Source organism: Podarcis erhardii, assembly GCF_964252035.2.
Source record: "Podarcis erhardii genome assembly, chromosome: 14".
Taxonomy (NCBI): domain Eukaryota; kingdom Metazoa; phylum Chordata; class Lepidosauria; order Squamata; family Lacertidae; genus Podarcis; species Podarcis erhardii.
In genome coordinates, this window is record NC_138503.1 from 19824954 (window position 1) to 19847110 (window position 22157).

At 43.4% G+C, this 22157-nt stretch overlaps 1 protein-coding gene across 3 annotated transcripts in view; it reads left to right on the forward strand.

The window, feature by feature from the left end:
- NTRK3 (neurotrophic receptor tyrosine kinase 3) overlaps window positions 1–22157 on the forward strand; it is a 406873-nt gene that overhangs the window by 184422 nt on the left and 200294 nt on the right. For all 3 annotated transcript variants that reach the window (XM_081838856.1, XM_081838857.1, XM_081838858.1), the window contains exons 9-11: window positions 4134–4157; window positions 5089–5156; window positions 10274–10376. In XM_081838856.1, coding sequence (XP_081694982.1) covers window positions 4134–4157; window positions 5089–5156; window positions 10274–10376 — 195 coding nt within the window. The remainder of the gene's footprint in view (window positions 1–4133; window positions 4158–5088; window positions 5157–10273; window positions 10377–22157) is intronic.

A 22157-nucleotide genomic window follows, 5' to 3' on the forward strand; every position in this document is an offset into this window, starting at 1 on the left:
ATGCTGCCAGAGCCCGATTTCTGTTCTTATCCTGAAGCAAAGTCCTTAACCTGAAGCACTATCTCTGGGTTAACGGAGTGTGTAACCTGAAGCGTATGTAACCCGAGGTACCACTGTATGTTGGAAGCCACCCAGAGTGATTGGGGCAACCCAGTCAGATGAGTGGGGTTTAAATATAATAATAATAATAATAATAATAATAATAATAATAATAATAATAATAATAATAATAATTGTTGCAGTTGTTGTTGTTGCTGCATAGAATAACCCTAATTTCATCAGAGAAATGTTGGCGGGTATGCTGAAGACTTCCAAATGTTGCTGGACTCCAACTCCCATCAGCCTCATCAGTGGTTGAGGATTATGGGAGATGTTAGTCCAACAACATCCAGAGAGCCACAGGTTCCCCACCTGCCTTATCTGTAGTCTAATGTGGCTCAGTCCAGGAACACTTTCCCCAGCTCACTTGCTTCTCTCACCCCCACCCTGCCATATGAAATAGGCCCAAATTAATTCACTCTGGGCTGTGTAGCACATATTGAAGTTCTAAATTCCACCCACAACTTCTCTGATTAAAGGGCTCTCATGTAGCAAGTCACGGGAAAGCCCTACTGCCAGTCACAGTATAGCATACTGGGAAGAGAGGAAGGAACCATATGTACTGGGCCAAACCATTGGTCCATCCAGCTCAGTATTGTACGCACTGAACCTTTTTGCCCCAGCTGGCTCCACCACCTTGGACCAGTGTTGACAAGAGAGTGAGACAACCTACATGCGAATAAACAAATGCCATGGATCAACAGGTGGGTTGTTCCACCTGCCAGTCCAAGTCCGTTGTCCAGAGCTTCACAAACACATGACAGCCAGCTACTTGCTTGGAAACCACAGCCCAAGAGGTTTTGCTGCTCCAGTAACACCAAGCAGTTTCCATTGAAACCTCTGGAAAAAAACAGAGGAAAAAAATCTCTGTTTAGCAGTGGCTTCAAAGCAAACTATTACTGCTATTTGAATAAGGTGCCCACCCCACTGCCTATCAAGTGATGGGCAGGAAGAGCATGTCTTGCTCCCATGAAGGAACAGTGAGGAGCTTACTTTAAGATCCCAATGTTCCTTTGTAGCCACATCAGAACCTGCCCCACACCTGATCTCACATATGAAATCAGGGTATGGAACAGGTGGGTGCGGTTTAGGTGAGGCTTGATGGGCCAAATTTGGCTGATGTGTCAGTGATTCCCTACTCCTGGCCTAAACTAACCAGCTGCAGTTCTCCATAATTTCAGAGAGTAGGTCAGGCATAGGCAAACTTGGCCCTCCAGATGTTTTGGGACTACAACTCCCATCATCCCTGACCACTGGTCCTGTTAGCTAGGGTTGATGAGAGTTGTAGTTCCAAAGCATCTGGAGGGCTGAGTTTGCCTATGCCTGGAGTAGGTCTTTCCCAAGTAAACCCAATAATGTCAGGGGTTGACCCTGACACCAAGGCAGATGTTCTACCACTAGTCTGGGTTAGCAGAGCAAACAGTCAGACCTGGTGTGATGCAGTGTTCAGGGTTCCAGGTAGGTCTTCTGCAATTAGGAAACAGTCACTGTTTTGTAGCAAGTGGATCCACATTTTAAAAAGTCTTCACGATCTCTCCCTCCTCAGGATTCATCCCACTTTGAAATGGAATTGCTGTTAACCTATGGCGTGTTCTGAGCACAATACGATTAGGGTTCCTCAAATCAAACCCTGTGTGTTCCACTCATTGGTAGATGAAAAGAGATGCTTAATTTAGCTAGCATGTAGCATCATACATTTTCTCAGGGGATTAGGCAGTATTTCACACACAGGTAAGCCTCTTGCAGATCAGAGCTTAAGGTGTCATCCTATTGTGCAATGAGGATAAGCTAATGCTAAATGGTGGCTTCAGATCCTTCTTCTATACTGGCAATTCGGCTGTATTTAATAAAACTTATTGAGCAGCCTTGTGGATGACATACATTTCTGTTTCTTTAGTATGAACATGTTATACACATAGCAATAAGATGAAGGGCCTTAGCTCACTGGAAGGGTATCTGCTTTGCATACCAGAATATCCCTGATTTCACCCCCATCATCACCAGAGACTCTTCCCTTGGTTCCCTCACCCTTTCAATTTCTTTTCAGCAGTGGTCCCCTTGCTATGGAACACTCTGCCAGCGTCTTGATATCTTTCTGCCACTGACTTCCCCCCCAAGTTTTTAAACTCTTGATAGCCTCTTTTATTCAGGCTCATAGATTCTTCTCTTTTGAGCTCGTTTTTTGGTTTAATGGGTTATTTGTTTTGTGGTGTCCAAACTATTTTATCGTAAGCCCCTCTGATGATGTGCCTGAAGGGCAAGTTATAACTCTGTATTCATCCCATTCCATTCGCAGCACAGGACCAGGGCTCTTTTCCACATACACACCCCACTCCAGGCATGGGGAGTTGCTGACCTGGGTTTTAAAATCAAGTTGAGATTCTGCTCCCCAAAAAACACAAAATACACCCCAAACCAATAAACAAGCAAACATGAAAACCATTCCCCGCAGACAAACTTTTGTTGTGACCTACATTGAGGTCAGGAAGTGCTGATGTGGCGGATGGTGTCTCAGCATAACCAAATCCCTCTTTGTCAACAGAGCTTTCAGTTCACTGCGAGCTCCACTTGCAACCCTCCCTGGGGGTTGTACTGTCCTATTCTTTGCATTGCGTTCCAGATGCCACTTTTAACAGATAGCACTGCTAAATTATTCTGGGCATCCTCTGTCTTCAAAGCCTTGTCAAGTCCTCTTCGTATCAGGGTGTTTGTGTGTGTGTGTGTGTGTGTGTGTGTGTGTGTGTAGTTTGCCTCACGAGTGGATAAATGAAAAGGCGATGTTCTTTCCTGTACCTGTGTAACTTGAATGTCACCCGGAGGTGTTAAAAAGAGTATATATACCAAGGACTCTGACCAGCTGTTAGAGGAAATATTTATTTGAGGATGTTGATTCTCACGAGTCAAGGGCTTATGAAAGGCTGGTGTCTGGCTGGATCGTGTTAGCACCAAGCTACCATCACCATCATTTTATTATTTGTACCCAACCCATCTGACTGGGTTGCCCCAGCCACTCTGGGTGGCTTCCAACATCTATAAAAACATAATAAAACATTAAACATTTTTAATAAACCTTCCCCGTACATGGCTGTCTTCAGATGTCTTCTATCAATAGGCCTCACAATGTAAAAAGTCTGTTCTAGGAGGTGGTATGTTCTCCTGTAGGGATCTGCTGGAAGTCCTTGATGGTTTCCTTTAGGGGTACCACCTTGGCTGCATGGCCAGCGAAGACTTCAGCCACTTGGAAGGGTTGGGACAGAGTTGTCCAGCTCACCTGGAAGATAGGGAAGTGCCATAGCTCAGTGGAGCACAAAAGGTCTCAGGCTCAGTTCCTGCTGCTTTGAGCTCCTTAGATGAAAGGTGGGATATGAATGTAGATTGTGATCTGCGCCAACAGAAAAATGGTGTGCAGATTTATGGGAGTAATAGTACTGCTCCATTCTGCCTTGGTCAGACCACACCTGGACTATTGTGTCCAGTTTGGGGCACCACATTTTCAGAAGGATATTTACAAGTTGGAATGCATGCAGGGGAGGGTGACCAAGATGATAAAGGGTTTAGAAACCAAGCCTTATGAGGAACGGTTGAGGAAACTGGGTGTGTTTAGCCTGAAGAAGAGTAGATTGAAAGGTGATACGATAACCATCTTCAGATATTTGAAGTGCTGTCACATGGAAGACAGAGCAAGCTTGTTTTCACCTGCTCCAAACTACAATAGAGGAGATTCCCACTAAACATTAGGAAGAGCTTTCTGATGGTAAGAGTTGTTCAGTGGTGGAACAGACTACCTTAGAAAGTGGAATAACCTAAAAGGGGGCAGGGAGGTAGGTGGAATTAACCCACTGCAGTGTGTGCTTGATAACACAAACATGATCTGTATTCTCACCACTTCCCTTTCTCTGATGTTTTACATGTTGCATGCGTTGTTCGGAAAATTAAAATGATTTTAAAAAATGAATAGTAATATGAATGGTATTGTCCTTTGATAGTGCCATTAACTGTGCCACTTCCTTCTTCTGTCTCTTTTCATTTTGCAGGCATTTCAGATGGCATTGTCACATGTAAGTCTCTTCTCATTGATTGAACTAACAATTATTATTGTTACTGCTGCTACAGTTTATTCCATTTTTCATTGCTTTCCACAAAGATGTCTCAAAATGAATTCTAAATCTATAATAGACTGAACAACTTGGCAGTCAGTTAAAAACCAAATACATAGAAAAAGTGTAATAAAACAGAATTCCTAGAAGTGTTCATCCCACCATTAACATAGAAAGGATTAATCCTACATAACCACAGTAACACAAAAGCAACATGCAAAGTAGGCCAGACACTATACCAAACTCACAACCAAAAGCCTTAGGGATGTCTTAGCCCGGCTCCTAAAAACCAGCAATGATGGCATCAGGTTTGTTAACCTGGAGAGTGCAAACTGAATGCTTTCCCTCACATACGTTGTGCTGGTGGGCACAATTCAGAGTACTAGTTGTGACCAAGCCTATAAGGTCCAGGGTATCTGAAGGATCATATCTCCCAATATGATCTTTTCAGATCTTCTGGGGAGGCTTTTCTCTCGGTCCCACTGGTGGTCCACAGGCACATTTGGTGAGGACGTGAAACAGGGCCTTCTCGGTGGCTGCTCCCAGATTGTGGGAGACTTGGCTGCCCCCTGCTCTCCACTTTCCTTTCACTGGAAGGTGACTACATCCCTCCCCCCATACTGTAGGTCTTAGGCTGTTATGGTAAAGTCTTCTGAGGGTAACTGTTTTGGGTTGATTTTTGTGTGTGTGGGGGTTGCATTTCTGCTTTTTGCTTTAAAATGGTTTTAAGTGTTTTGAAATAACAGCTTTTGAAATAACAACTTATGGTGTTCTGTTGTTGTTGTTTTTAATGGGAAATATATATAGCCTTGTTTGTTGTGCTTGCAGTATTTTGTGAAATGCAAAACTAACTAAATAAACAAACATTTATTCTTTTCTCTTTTGGCTTCAGTTGAGTACAGTCCCAGTCCTACTCCTCTTATCACTGTGACACATAAGCCAGAGGAAGACACGTTTGGGGTAAGTTGTGTGGGTTAGATGGTAGGAAAAGTGGATTTATGTTTGTTTGTTGTTTGTTTGTTTGTTTATTCATCAAATTTATAGCCCACCCTTTCTCCCCAAGGAGCCCAAAGGGCAGCAAAACAATTACACAATTTCAAAGCAAAGGCATTCTAAAGCAATCAAAATATTCTAATAACAATTGAAATTAAAAAATAAAAAACAGCTACAGTTTAAACATCCTAAAAACAGTTTCAGGTTGTTGGTTTTTGTTTTTGTTTAAATATACCCATCCAACGAAAGGTACTCTTCAGTCACTAAATGCCTGGGTAGACAGGAAGACTTTAAAATTACCTGGGGAACCACCACTGAAAAGGCCCTGTCACAGGTCAGTGCCAACTGGGCAATTCCTGGTGGCCACACCAACATCAAAGCTGGCTGCTCATAAGGTGTGAAATGGTTGGCACTGAGGAAGGAGCTGTTTTAGGGAGGAAGAAGAGGAAGAAGAAGAAGAAGAAGGAGGAGGAGGAGGAGGAGGAGGAGGAGGAGGAGGAGGAGGAGAAATTGCTGTTGTTGTTACAGAATAGGCCGTCCTATTTTCATCGGTATGGTTTTCCCAGTAGTGATGTATGGAAGTGAGAGCTGGACTATAAAGAAGGCTGATCGCAGAAGAATTGATGCTTTTGAATTATGGTGCTGGAGGAGACTCTTGAGAGTCCCATGGACTGCAAGAAGATCAAACCTCTCCATTCTTAAGGAAATCAGCCCTGAGTGCTCACTGGAAGGACAGATCCTGAAGCTGAGACTCCAGTACTTTGGCCATCTCATGAGAAGAGAAGATTCCCTAGAAAAGACCCTGATGTTGGGAAAGATGGAGGGCACAAGGAGAAGGGGACGGCAGAGGACGAGATGGTTGGATGGTGTTCTCGAAGCTACCAGCGTGAGTTTGACTAAACTGTGGGAGGCAGTGGAAGACAGAAGTGCCTGGCGTGCTCTGGTCCAGGGGGTCACGAAGAGTCGGACACGACTAAACAACTAAACAACAACAACATTTTCATTGTAGTCTACTCTGAGTAAAAATTAGTTGCCATTGTGTGTCATGTAGAAAGCTAAAGCTGACCCTTTATTTCTGGCATCCTAAAGGTGGGGGTGTGCTTGTGTGTGCGCAGGGTCCATTTCTACAGCAGAGCTTCCTAACACACACCTCAAGACACATTGGAAAGTTGCTGGAAACCACAGGAGTGGCAAGTCCTCTTGTGCTCAGGTCCTGCTTGTGGATTTCCCACAGGACTCTGGATGGGCACTTTGAGAACAAGATGCTGGGCAAGATGGGTTGTTGGCCTGATCCAGTAATAATAATAATAATAATAATAATAATAATAATAATAATAATTTTTATTTATATCCCGCCCTCCCCAGCCGAAGCCAGGCTCAGGGCGGCTAACAACAATAAAATAGTACAACATTCTAAAATCATTTCATTATAAAATTAATTCAAATCAAATTGATGGCAACTGTCAGGGAACTGACATCAGAGCGAGAGGCGGAGGCAGGGCTCCAGAACGATGCCGGAGAGGGGACCAGCAGGGGGGAAGGAATTCAGCGTAACACCAGTAGAGAAGAGAGGGAGATGGAGGAATTGGAGACAGGGCTCCGAGACCCTTCACCAGAAACTAGTGGAGAGAGCGCTGGCACGCCCCAGCCTTCCCCTTACTTGCGCAGACGAGTTCCACACAGGGAACATAGGCGGAGACTTGGCGTCAAACAGCTTTTATGCCGGAAGAGGTTCAAGAAACGCCCACTGACGGATTCTGCAAGTGACTAACAGGTCACGGAGGGCGAGCTGTGAGCCTAAGCATGGTTGGGCAAGCAATCAAACTAAACCGAAGGCAATTTACGCACAAGTAACCCCCTTACAACCATTACAGCAACCATTGGGCTAGAGTTCTGTGAAGATTGCCAAAGGAGGGAGTCAGGCTGTGCCCTGGCCAAAGGCCTGGTGGAACAGCTCTGTCTTGCAGGCCCTGAGGAAAGATGTCAAGTCCCGCAGGGCCCTAGTCTCTTGTGACAGAGCGTTCCACCAGATCGGAGCCACAGGGGAAAAAGCCCTAGCTCTGGTTGAGGCCAGCCTAACTTCTCTGTGGCCTGGGACCTCCAAGATGTGTAAGGCTCTTCTTATGCCCTTACACATGAACACGACTTCCCATCTTGCTGACTGCAGTCAGAAAGAAATGCAGAAAATGTTGGGATTCAGAACTTACAGGGTTAAGATGTTCTGAGTGATGCCTCACATTCTGACGTCAGGTTTGGAAGGTGGGAGGAGATATGATAAAGCAAACACATAGAAACATACACAACAGCAACCACCACATGGACTAAGGTATTATCAAGAATGTATAACTTGCTGTTAAAATGGAACACACAAGACGAAACGGTTAAATCGGTTATGATAAAGTGGGCACAGGACATTGGGCATAACATTATGTTTGAGGACTGGGAAAGGTTGTGGACCACTGGGCTGAACTTCACTGCATGTAATGCTTTGAAGGAAAAAGTAATGAAAATGATATACAGATGGTACATGACCCCAGTTAAACTTGCCAAAATATACCATTCGTCTGATAATAAATGTTGGAAATGTAAAGGAAATGAAGGAACATTCTTTCACCTCTGGTGGACTTGCCCTAAAGTGAAGGCCTTCTGGGAAATGATATATAATGAGTTGAAAAAGGTATTTAAGTATACCTTCACTAAGAAACCAGAGGCCTTCCTCCTGGGTATTGTCAGCCAGAAGGTGTTAAAGAAGGACCGAACATTTTTTATGTATGCAACAACGGCAGCAAGGATACTCATCGCCAAGAACTGGAAAACTCAAGATCTACCCACACTGGAAGAGTGGCAGATGCAGCTGATAGACTATATGCAACTGGCGGAGATGACTGGCAGAATCCGAGACCTGGGAGAAGAAAGGATTGAAGAAGATTGGAAGAAATTTAAGACTTATTTACAAAAATATTGTAATTTGGTTGAATGTTAAGAAGGATGCTTGATCATAAATAACTGGCCACCACTAAATTAGACTGGAATTTGATGATAAGTCAGATTAAGGAAAACATAAACCTTTTGGAGAATTGTTAGATTATATTTAAATGATTGGATATAAGATTGCAAACAAGTTGATAATTTGCTTGAAAAAATTTCCAACGATGTAAGTGGGAGCAGAAGACGTGAGGAAGTCCAAAGAAGTTATGAAATTATGTTACGATATAACCAATGTTGTTTATTATCTGTGCATTTCTTTTATAAAAAAACCTTAATAAATATTTATATATATATAAAAAATAAACATTGATTGTGAAAGTGAAGAAAAAAAAAAAAACCAGCAACCACCACATGTATAAATAAAAGCATGATGGTAATCCAAGACTGGGTAAGGCACTAGTCTGCAAGGAACAAAACCTCTCTTTATTTTATGTGATATGTAATTCATTTTTCAAAGGAAATGGTTGCCGGTTGCTGGTTTTTATATATAAACAAGCAAAGCAAGTTTCACAAAGCAGAATGAATATTTTCCCTAATGCAGAAGGAAGAACCCCAGAGAGAATGCTGTCTGTGTACTGAGAAGCCAGGAATAAATATTCTGTCAATATGTGCAGAAGGGAGCGGCTGCCTCCTCTTGCCTCCAACAAAGCGTTCTGTTTTGAGCCAATCCTGCTGCTCTCTTCATCTCCGCCCCCCCTCTCCTTTTCTCTGGCTTCATCTGAGGATCCCTCCTCCAGTGTTTTCATGGAGAAGCAGTTGTTGTTTCTGCCCTTGATGAGTATTTCATGCCGCTGTTTTTGAATATTGTTTCTGGGCCATTCCTTGCACTATGTGGCAGAAAACTGGGTCTCCCTCCAAGTGGATGTTTGACCGGAACTTGCACCCAAATCCTTGCTCCTTGTCATAAGAACACAAGGCTCACCTTAGTGCAGGTTCCAGCTCTCATAGCGGCTAACCAGACCCCTATGGGAAACCTGAAAACAGGACCAGAGTGCAACTGTGATCTTCCTCTCCACTTGTGATCCCAAGCAAATGGTGTTCAGAAGCAATGCTGAGCTAGAGGGGTATATGATATTTTTTTGGGGTAGTATGTTTTTATTTATTTATTTATCTTTATTTTTTACCAACAACCAAAACCCAACAGTGAAACCCCCCAGGCAGCTGATACATTGAGTATACATAATCAACAATAACATATTCAAATTGACCATATGTACAATTCTATATACATTAACACTCCTTGCACCACAAGGTTTACCTAACTTTTAACATTTTAATTGCCCCTAATTGTTCAAATCTACCCAAATAATTCAATGTCTTCTCAAACCAATCCTCTTTCTCACTGACCTTAAACCCTTTCATTCTGTGTATCTTCACAGTTAGATATTCTAAAATTATAATATTATTCAATTTTTTTCCTCCATTGGTTCACCCCTAGCTCTTCTGCATTTTTCCAATTACTCGCTATAACCTGTCTGGCTGCAGTTACCATCAATTTTACCCATTTACATTCCTCTTTTGTTTTTAACTCGGTGCTACTCAGGCTAATAAGAACCATTAAGTTAGAAATTTCCATCTTCCTACCCAAAATTTCCGATATTTCTATACCAATCTGTTTCCAAAATTCATTAACTAACGAACAATCCCACCACATATGACTGTACGTTCCCATCACTCCAGATGGGTATGTGATTAACTCCACATAAAACATTTTCTGATGTCCTAAATCTGCCATCTCCATGGGAGTCAGGCTGTTGGTACCTCTACAGCAGTACTGTCTTGTACTGACAGGTAATGGCTGTCCAAGATTTCAGGCAGGGGTCTCTCCCATCTTTTCCCAAAGAGATGCTGGGAGTTGAACTTAGGACTCCCTGCTTGCAAAGCAAATGTTCTACCCCTGATATATGACTCTGTTTATCTCCTTTCTCTTTCCCCTCTTTGTTCTCTCTTCTTTGTTTTCTGTAAATTCATTCATTGCTTTAAATAATGCACGCACATGGGCACAATGTTAGATCGTAAATTTGAGTGCAAATTGCTTTCAGTGTTTCAGTAATAATATTCAACGTGGCCTCTAATGCCTAGGGTGTCCTTTACAGGTGTCCATAGCTGTTGGGCTTGCGGCCTTTGCCTGTGTCCTCCTGGTGGTCCTCTTTATTATGATCAACAAGTATGGTCGGCGATCAAAGTTTGGAATGAAAGGTACAGGTCAATCTCTTCCTCCATCCACCAATGAGTTATTTCCTGGGAGGGGTGTTGGGTGGGACAAGGTGGGGAGAATTATATTCACGCCAACTTTCTGACACTGGTTCTTGGTTTACAAGTATGTTCACGCTGGAAATGTGATTGCGTGTTGGAAACAGGTATTTGTAACACTAAGTAGTGCGAAGTTGGAGATCTCTCATTTCATGGTGTTGTGATCCCCAGCAGAACCCCCAGAAAAAGATGAATGGCTTGTGTGCAGCGGTGGTCACTGCTATTAATTAATTGGTTTGTAATGTAGTCTTTGGTGGACTTCAGCTTTTAAGATTGCTTGGTAGCGAACAATGTTTGTTCCACTGACAAAGTGAAACGTTGAGTAATTCTCTTCTTGAAGCCTAAAATTATAGAGCAGGAAAGAGGGACTGATTGTAAATACAATGAAGAATGTCACGGGTTCAAGGTTGAATCGTGGACTGGACTTCCAGGCTCTCTGTCCCTTCTCTAAGATTAGGGGCCGTACCTAATTTACACAAAGCTGATTTCTTTTCCACTGGATCTTCTGATGCTTATTGAGGCTGCAGGCAGAGTTGGGTGAAGTTGCTGGACCATGGATAATCCTAAGTAGACATAGGAAACCTGTCTTATCCCATGTTAGACCACTGGTCTATCTTGCTCAGTACTATCATTCTACAATGATTATCAGCAGCTGTCCAGAGTTTCAGGCAGGGAACATTTCCCAGCCCTACCTGGAGGTGTTGGGGATTGAACCTGGGACCTTCTGCATGCAGAGCAGATGCTCTACCACTAGGCTACAGCCCTTCCCCATTTGCTGTCATGAGGTCTGGAACACAACTGATGCTTTTTATCCTAATTAGACCAGGAGGCCCTTTCTAGGCTCCTCCTTCTTCCTGGAAGAGTGAAGAGTCTTAACAGGTTAGTCCTCTTGCCTGGAACTAAACCCACCACTAAGGAGGAGGAAGGATATGTAGGGAGAGGAAGTTGAAAGCCAGTGCCACCCCCTGAACTGCTTGTAAGCAAGAAGGCAGGCAGGTGGGTGGGTGGGTGGGTGGGTGATGTCTGAGAGCAGACTGGGTTGAGAGTTTTTGAATGGGAGGTGCAGGACGGGGAAAAACTCATTTATATTCCAAATTCACCCAGTTGGAGCTCTGTATCCACCACTCCACACTCTGTAGCTATCACCACAACTATCTATCAAGGACCAGGGTAATGGATATTTTACATTTTTCCTTTCAAAGTTTAGCTGTGATTCCTGCATTGTAGGGGGTTGCAGTAGATGACCACTGAGCTCCCATCCAACTCCACTGTGCTTTGCTTCTGTGATGGAAGATTCCTAAGCTGCCTTTTACAACAAAGCTCCCTCAAGGCGGCTTACAGGAAACATTAATGGCAGTAAAATACAATCATAATTTAAAGCATCAGCTGAGATGTTTGAAAAGCCACCACATGCGTGTATTAATTTCAACTGGCTAACGATAGCAAATTTTGAACAGACAGTTTAAAATGAGCAGCAAAATGAAGCTTTAAAAAGTTCATCTTAATACCATGGTGTGATAAATATGCAGGCTGAAAAAATTCTCTCTCCCCCCCCCTTCCCCCCCTCTCTCTCACACACATACACACACCACTCACTTATTAAACCTAAACTGTGAATGACAACTGAAGCTGTCCACAAATTGTGAGATTGGCCAGTGTCTTGCATGATCCTCATTGAACGTGTGTGCAGTATTCAGCTGGTGTTGGGTCTTTTAACAAGGAATAACCGTTCTTCCTTTGATAAGCTCTTGTACCAAGTTGTACTTTCCATTACTTCTCTCGTAAATCATAGCCATAAATGTCCCTCTGCAGAGTTAATTCTTTTTTCTTTTTTAGAGCCTTTTTATCGGTCAGGTTGTTAAGCAGAATCCGCAGTACATGAATGTGCCTCAACCCTTGGAGAGCTCCTTTCCCCCTTCCCTGATTTATCTAGTCGGGAGCTCTGCGTAAGCACAAGGAATGACTGAAAGTTTCCTATTTATTTTGTGGGGGCATTTATCCATGCCACAGCATCTTTGGGACACTTAGCCACGGAAAGTAATTGGGAGGCATTTAAATTAGATACAGAGCCCACAAATTCCCAAATTGTTGTTGCATGCACAGTTGGTTTAATTGCGCACCATTCCCTGTTCATTAGTACTGAGTTAATGCCCATCTGAATCATTTGTTGGCTTAACAGTGCACATTTCAATTTGCCAAGCTGGGTCAGGCAAATAAAAAGGCTTCCTTCCTCAGCAGGCCAAGTGATGGCCACTGTGGAGCATTATACTTGGGGCAGGGTTTGAAAATGTTTGAAAACTTCAGCTGGTCCAGTATCCCAAACTCACCTAGAGAAGAGAAGACTGACTGAGAGGTGACATGATTGTTGATGTTTAGTCGTTTAGTCGTGTCTGACTCTTCGTGACCCCATGGACCAGAGCACGCCAGGCACTTCTCTCTTCCACTGCCTCCCGCAGTTTGGTCAAACTCATGCTGGTAGCTTCGAGAACACTGTCCAGCCATCTCGTCCTCTGTCGTCCCCTTCTCCTTGTGTCCTCCATCTTTCCCAACATCAGGGTCTTTTCCAGGGAAGGTGACATGATAGCCATCTTCAATGACTGACACATGGAATATCTTGGAATCTTAGAACTGTAGGGTTGGAAGGGACCATGAGGTTCCTCCAGTCCAGGAATGGTCAAACTTGGTCCTCCAGCTGTTTTGGCACTATGATTCCCATCTTCCCTGACTATTGGTCCTGTTAGCTAGGGATGATGGGAGTTGTAGTCCCAAAACAGCTAAAGGGCCAGGTTTAGCCATGCCTGCTCTAGTCCAACCCCCTGCAATGCAGGATTATTTTTCTTTGCCCACCATGGGGCCTGAATCCATGACCCCGAGATTAAGAGTCTCATGCTCTACCAACTGAACTAAGATGGAGCCACCTTGTTTTCTGCTACTTCAGAGGGTAGGACCCAAACCAGTGGATTCAAATTACAAGAAGGGAGATTCCGACTAGACCTTTCTGACAGTAAGAGCTGTTTGACAGTAGAATGGACTCCCTCAGAAAGTGGTAGACTCTCCTTCATTTGAGGTTTTTAAGCAGCGATCAGGAGGCCACACGTCAGGGATTCTTTAGCTGTGATTCCTGCACTGGACTAGTAGGCCATAGTGAACACATATTCCTAATATTTAAATTGAGGGGTCTCCAACCTTTTAGGGCCGGGGCCACATTTGGAAATCTAAGAAACTGTGATGTTCCGTTTGCAAAACATATGCTCTACTATTGTCTTTCCCTTAAAAAAGAAAAGAAAAAAGCAGTTACAACTCCTGTTGCTTATCTCAGTAATCCCTGGATATTACAATAATTTATTCCTGCCACCTGAAGAATGAATGGAATGTCTGCTCAAATATACCACGTCTGAACTGAGTGGCTACTTGTGGGGCAGTGTGAGATTTCAACTCATCTTTAGTTTTAACCTACAAAGCCTAATTCTTGGATTGAGGTGTCTATGGAGCAGCCTTCCCCTATATGTCCCAGCCCATTGTCTGAGGCCCTTCAGACATTTGGTTGGAAGTTAGCAGAGACAAAGCCTTCTCTGTATTGGCCCCTGGTTTGTGAAATCATTCCCCAAATGTGTTCTCCTGCCGCTATGACCTCTCTGTCCATTAAAACTCACCTGTTCTCCTGGGACTGATAATAAATGGCATTAATCTTCTGCTTAACTCTTGTGATCCGTGTGCTTAGGTTTTAGGTTGTATGGTTTTATGGCGGTTAGTTAAAGTCTTTTTGTATTATTTTGAAATTTAGTTGTTAGCAACGTAGCTGCCCAACATACTGGAAAAGTAGGACATAAAGGATTCAGATATATCTGGAAGTTCATGAATAGGTTAGGCCTGTGACTAATGCTAGTTCTACTCAGATAAGACCCATTGGAAACAATGGAAAGTACTTGCAACAATTAATTTCAGCGGGTCCACTTGAGTATAAATGGACATTGATACAACTTTAAATAATGACTTTTTAATTCATTTTTAAAGGTCATCAATCAGTTTGATCTGAATTCTAAGGCCTCATTCCGAGGCCTTAGAAAACTTAAGCTTATGAGATGAAAGGAGATGTGGGGAGGGGGAAACCATGGAAAAAGAGGAAGACTAATCAATGATTGCTTGCAACACATTCTGTGATGTTTTAGGAATTACATTATCATTGGCTCATTTGGTATTCGTTTCTAATAGCGCCGATCAGAGCAGCTATATGAATGTGGATGTCAAAAGTACTTGCAGAGCCGTTCTGGTGTAATTTAGAATCAGTTAATAGGCACTTAAAGCAAAGTGGCTGCCTATCTGATTATGACTAGGGGTCCTTAATGCTTTCCCCCATAAACATATGGTAACTGTCCTTTGAGCTGATAGTCCAACAATGCCAGCATTCTTTAAAAAAAAAGAAAAGAAAAAAAGCGGACCAACTCTTGCAATGTCATCTTGGAGACATTCAGAAGAGGTCTGGCAGAGCCAAGCTGGAGCTGTGGATATCTGTTACCACATCTGGGTTCGCAGTGGGTGTTCATCACCCCTAAGCGGCTTGTGTTGGACTCTAAAACTGCAAGATCCTGAGACAGAATAAGCAGAAAGTCTGTCACTGTTGGCCAGGCAATGATAAAAGACCTATACAGTGGTACCTCGGGTTACAGACGCTTCAGGTTACAGACGCTTCAGGTTACAGACTCCGCTAACCCAGAAATAGTACCTTGGGTTAAGAACTTTGCTTCAGGATGAGAACAGAAATTGTGCTCCAGCAGCGTGGTGAAAGCAGGAGGCCCCATTAGCTAAAGTGGTGCTTCAGGTTAAGAACAGTTTCAGGTTAAGAACGGACCTCCAGAACAAATTAAGCACTTAACCCAAGGTACCACTGTACTAGGTCCAGCCACTCCAGAGACATCAGCTCATTAAATAATAATAATAATAATAATAATAATAATAATAATAATAATATTTACTATTTATACTCCACCCATCTGGCTGAGTTTCCCAGCCACTCTGGGCGGCTCCCAATCAAATGTTAAAAATAGTACAGCATTAAATATTAAAAACTTCCTTGAACAGGGGTGCCTTCAGATGTCTTTTAAAGATAGGGTAGCTGCTTATTTCCTTCACATCTGAAGGGAGGGTGTTCCACAGGGTGGGCACCACTACCGAGAATGCCATTGACCAATTGCAGGGGGCCATGCTGCAGACACACCTATTTCTTCCTGTTCTCTGAGGTATGGCAAATCCCAGATAGCTCACTAGACTGGGGTTGGGTTCCTCACATATAGAGTGTCTGATGAACAGGGATGGACAAAATTATCAATTTCTCCAATTTTCAGTTAAGATCTCCACAATTTTAAACCAGTTTGCAAAAATTTTCAGAAAGCATCAGCGTGAAAATTCATCAGCGACTTTGTGCAAGTTTCATCTAATACTGTATAACATTTTTGTGTGTGATGTTGTCTAACCTACACGTTTTTCACAAAGTGACTTTTCTTAACGGGATGCATTTCTGCATGTTGCTGTCATTAAAATCTGTGTCCTAATGCACACATTTCCCCAACATATGCATCTTTTTTCAAAACATTTGGGTGGAGAATGGCACCACAAAATTCAAAGCAGATAGGCCGGTCACCTAGCTGTCAGAGAACCCATTCCTGATTAATATTCCTCCAGAGTGTATGTGAATGTGTGTGAGAGAGGAGAGAGTGTGAGAGAGACAACGACAGCTCTCCAAACTTGATAGCTGAATTGCATTCAATATACATATGTTTTGCTCATATAACACATTGTTCCATCCTTGATCCTCAATTCAAAATGTGAGCTCTCGCTTGCATCGCTGTTGCTGGCTCTTACCTGGATTTGCTTTTGTGCTGTGTCGAGTGTGAAAGTTTTTTCTTCTTCCCGAAAGTCATCTGAGCTTTAGGGCATTCTGAACTTGTCAGGGTTTTGACCTTTCTGTGTTTGTATTGCCGTTGTTTTATTGGGTTTTAAAAGCCTCTGGATCCATTCTCTTTGCTCAACATTCCTTATTTTCACCTGCCTTTGAACCTGAGAAGTGGTTTCAGAGGGACTCACAGCCATAAGTGCTTTATCTCTTGCCAAATTGAAGAGATATCTATTTTGATTTCAGCATCGTAAAAGCTGCCTGGTTCCTTTTCTGCAGGTAGCCTGCCACCCATTAAAGAAAACCGAATCTTGGGTCATAAAAAGCAATAACCAAGCAGAATGTCCGTGCAACCTCTCATAATTGTACCCCTATCGCAAAAAGATTGCATAGCAAGACCCAAAGGCTTTCCCAGCAGGTCACCCCCTAGTCTTATCACAAAACATGGGCACAGTTTCACTGCTAGATCCAGCCAGGCTAAAGGCCCAACAGTCCCCTGTTAATTTCCACATTATATTTGAGAAAACTAATGGAATATCCCACATGTTAAGCATTCGTTTTTGTGTCAGTTGATTCCAGAGAAGAAAAAAAACAGTTTGCAGCCCCATTGACCTAGAACATTGTGTCAACATTTACGTAACACAACAGTACATTGGTCAACATTTACGCAACACAACAAGTGCTGCAGTGCGAAAAGAACATTAGAAAATGTCATAGAGGTGCTACCATTATGATCAGGAAAGCTAGCACAATCTTCCCCATGTCTGAAAGCACACTGAGTCCTGACCCTGTACTTACAATGTCTATTGGAAGATCGCAAGCAGGACATGAGCTTAACAGCACTCTCCCCACCTGTGATTCCTAGCAGCTAGTATACAGAGTTATGCTGCCTCAAGACAGGGAAGGCAGAACATAGCCATTGTGGTTATCAGCAACTGATAGCTTTATCCTCCATGAATTTGTCTAATCCACTTTCAGAGCCATCCAAGTAGGTAGCCATCACTGGATCTCATGGGAATGAATTTAACAGTTTTGCAGTTTTAACTGTGCACTGTTTTAAGAAAAATTTTCTTTTGTCCCGAATTTCCCAGTGTTCAACTTAATTGGATGCCTCTGAGTTACAGTAGGGTAGAAATTCTTCCTATCTCAACCCTGTGCATAATTTTATACAACTGTGACATGTTTCCCTTACTCACCTTTTCCCTAAACCAGTGTTTCCCAAACTTGGGTCTCCAGCTGTTTTTGGACTACATCTCCCATCATCCCTAGCTAGCAAGACCAGTGGTCAGGGGTGATGGGAACTGTAGTCCAAAAACAGCTGGTGACCCAAGTTTGGGAAACAGTGCTCTAAACCAGTGTTTCCCAACCTTGGGCCTCCAGCTGTTTTTGGACTACAACTCCCATCATCCCTAGCTAGCAAGACCAGTGGTCAGGGATGATGGGAATTGTAGTTCAAAAACAGCTGGAGGCCCAAGGTTGGAAAACACTGCTCTAAACTATCCTCTCCCCAAATTTTTTAACCTTTCCTCATAATACTCCAACCCTGGTGTCATATGAGCTACAGACTTTAGGATGGATGTGATAACCATTTGTGAACTGCAGGTACTCTCTCTCACTGCAACTGGGACTTGCTGGTGGCTGTGTGTCCTGTTCCTACCTTAACTGGCCGATGCTGTGTCATCCTGGTGAGTTGGAGGGAGCTGTCCAACAGGTTAAGGAACAGGTCTGTGGCAAGGCTTGCTAGAGTGCAAGGAACTGGAGAGAAGAAATTGTTGCATTAGCAACAGCCATTCAACAACTCTGGAGTTTTGTGCTGTCCACCTTTCCCCCAGGACCCCTGATCTGGAGTATGCACAAATTATTGCTTCCTTCCCCCAAGGCTTCACACCTCCAGATATTTACAGTGCCCTCTGGACTGGGCATCAGCTCAGACTTTTAACCGTCATTGCTCTTGGGGACTTGGAGGAAATGATGAACAAAAGGTGGACATCACGTTCCCTTACTCCTAAAAGTTGGGATGTCTTCTTGGGTGGCAAAAACTCTGAGCACACTAATGAACACCCAAACTCTTCTTGACCCCTGTCTTCTGCCTCTTCTGAGGACCAGTCCACAGCCAATTCTGATTTAAGGCAGAGGCTGGCCCAGACACATGCGATTGGATCCAACTTGAAAAATGCCTGTAGTTTTCTCATCAAATGAGTTTAGCTGCATATCTTCCAGGAAGTTTGTCTTGGAGAGAACTTCTGTGGTCAGACTCTCACAGGAACCTCCATGATCGAGGTTCACAAGTGAGCTGGGAACTCTATTGTTAATGTGCATCAGGCAACGGCTTGATCTTGATTGCCTAATTAGTGTTGGAAAGATCTATAAAAGTGACACCACTTTCCTTTCCCCCAGCAGAAATGTATCCTGGTGTTTCTCCTTCTTTCCAGCCAAAATGTTTTAGTGTCCATGTCTGGCTTATCCCCCTCCTTCCCCCAGCGAGTGCTCTAAGTACACACCAGTGACTCCTAAAAGTTGTTTGTAGCCAGCCTGGGATGCAATGCACTAACATAGGAAATGAGTGGAAATAAACTTGCTGGTTTACAAAAGCCTAGCTGAATCTCCATCCTGAGAGTCTGATCTCTGCCCATTGCAGATTTCCACCTCTTTGCCTGGTATGACATTCACAGGATGTTGGAAGCGGCAAGGCTGTGGTGCCATTGAGTTAATGAGGAGCAGCAGGAGGCTGGTGACCTGGCAAAATGTTTCTAGAGTCATGCAAAGCTTCAAACTTTTGCAGCTGTTGTTGGAGCCTGCAGGAAGGGGAGGGTAAGGCTGAGTCAGGGTGAAGGAGCTGAGAAGGCTGCGTTGCTCGCGGCAAATTTGGAAGCCTCGAAGTCACATGGGTATTTGGTGTCCTGCTTTTCTCTTTGTGCCAGCATTTCAGCTTTAGCCCTCTCAAAACCCAACATGGCTGCACTTTTCACTCATCAAAGCCTTGATATTCCCTTGGGTTTTTTTTTAAAAAAGTGCCCTCTCTATGACATTTTCTCCTCTATTCTTCTGCCCTTTTCAGTTCCAACTTAGGAGTTCCACTAGTTTTCATGTATGCTTTTTTATTCTCTCTCTCCCCCTGCTATGTCTCTCCCATTTCTTTTACAGCAAACGTTTAGCAGGGGTAGCCAATGGAGTGGATGTTATGAACTACAACTCCCATCAGTATCTGCAAGCTTGGCCAGGGATGATGGGAACTCTAGTCCAAAACTTCAAGAGGGCACCATGTTGGCTGCCTCTATTCTGCAGCAAGAACCACTAACACAGTTACTTCAGCTTTACCATTGCGATTCCTACCTGATCCCCTTATTTTATGGTGAACTTAGGCAGCAGCAGTATTTACTGAGCCAGAGCACTGGCCCATCTTGCCCAGTATTGTCAATGCTAAGTGGAAATAGTGTGATTTGACCATCTCCAATTATATCACTCCAAAATTTCCATGTCTGTTTTAACCACCATACATGTCAACCAGTTTACTGTAGGGTCGGGGAACCTGTACCCTTCCTTCCAGAAGTTGTTGGACTACAGATCCCACACTACCCCGTCCATTGCCATTTCTGGCAGGGGCTGATGAGAACTGGGGTCCAGGAATGTTGGGATGGCCTGAAATTCCCTGTTTTTACACACACACACACACACACACACACAATCACAAAATTTATTTATTTGGTTTTTCAGATTAAAATTTTACAGTCACCTGTCCACCATACAACATAAAAACAAGATTCCAATAAATCTCTTGGACTTCCTTCCTCCCCTATTTCCTCCTGCATTTTTTAAAATAATACAAATCTTTTATCTCTCCATTGTATTCAAAATTCATCATTAAACTACAAGTGATATTCCAATCCTACTAACGATTTTAACTATTTACAGTGGTCCTTAAGATAAGTTATAAAATTTCCCCATTCCTTATTAAAATTTTGGTGTTCCTGATTTTGACTCTTCCGGTCATTTTAGCCATTTTGGCATAGTCCATCAACGTGATCTGCCATTCTTCTCTGATCTGCCATTTATCTTCTTTCCATCTCTGGGCCAATAACATCCAAGCCGCTGTGGTCGCATACATAAATAGTCTTTTCTGCTCTCTTGGGATTTCGGCACCTATAAAATTCCCTATTTGGGATGGATGGAGTTCCCTGAACAGGATGCAATGGATGCAGGTTCCCCATACAAAAAGCATGGTGGAAAGAGGAAATAAAGAGGGAGGGAGGGAGGGAGGGAGGAGACTTGATTGATTGCGTTTATATCTCACCTTTTTCTCCAAGGAGCTCAAGGTGGTAAATGTGCTTCTCGCCATAGTTATTTCATCCCCACAACAACTCTGTAAGGTAGGTTAGGCTGAGAGGCAATGACCCAGGGGGTTCATGGCCAAGAGGGGATTTGAACCCTGGTCTTCTAGGTCCTAGGGATGTGTGTTAAACCACAGAGCCTAAGGCTTGCCGATCAGAAGGTCAGCGGTTCGAATCCCCGCGATGGGGTGAGCTCCTGTTGCTTGGTCCCTGCTCCTGCCAACCTAGCAGTTCGAAAGCACCTCAAAGTACAAGTAGATAAATAGGTACCACTCCAGCGGGAAGGTAAATGGCATTTTTGTGCACTGCTCTGGTTCGCCAGAAGCGGCTTAGTCATGCTGGCCACATGACCTGGATTCTCCCTCGGCCAATAAAGCGAGATGAGCGCCACAACCCCACAGTCGGTCAAGACTGGACCTAATGATCAGGGGTCCCTTTACCTTTACCTTCTAGGTCCTAATCCAACACCTTATTATTATTATTATTATTATTATTATTATTATTATTATTGAATTTATATACTGCCCTATACCCAGGGGTCTCAGGGCGGTTCACAGAATAAAATCAAGATATAAAACTACAAAATACATAATAAAAATAAGCCCCCTCACCCCCCCCCAATCACATTTTAAAAGGGCATAGGATGTCAATCAGATTATCCAAAGGCCTGGTTAAAAAAGGAACACTTTTGCCTGGTGCCTAAAGGTGTGTAATGAAGGTGCCAGGCGAACTTCCCTGGGGTGACCATTCCACAGATGGGGAGCCACTGCAGAGAATGCCCATTCTCGTGTTGCCACCCCCGAACCTCTCAAGGAGGAGGCACACGGAGGAGGGCCTCAGAAGATGATCTTGGGGTCGGGGTCGGGTCATATGGAAGGTGGCTCTAACAACATTCCTCTGAGAGGCTCACCCGGTCCTTTGTTACATATGTTTAGGTGCCAGGCAAATTAATTTGGCTAAATAAAGAATCTATGGACTTACAACTGTATGTGTATATTGTTTGTGGCTACATTATGTTTTTTCGGTGTTTTTATATTACAAAGCACCCTGTGATCCTCGGATGAAGTGCGGTATAGAAATTTAATAAATAACAGCAGCAGCAGCCACACCTTGGGCCTTTCTAGTCAATCACTTCCAATTAAAGCAGTTGTGGAAAGATGTCTGAATGCCAGCACTTATGCATTTTTTGTTTGTCGAAAATGAAGAAGCAGCACCTCTTCCCTTGCTGCCAATAACGCCAACCCTTCAAGCTGTTGTAGTAGTTAAGGATAATTAACAGTTTTCCAATGACAGGAAATCATTAAAACTTCACTGATTTGACTTCCCTGGAGACAAACGTTCTCTACCTATGGAACACGTTCCAAATATAGCAACCACAAACTATTTCCCAGCTCTGCAAGCGGCTTGGGCCAAGCGAGGACAGATTGGAGGGTGTGTGAGTGAAAGGATAGGGTTGGCTGCTCTATAGCCCCTTGCTTTCAGCTGAAGCTGCCCCCCAAAAGGAGGAGA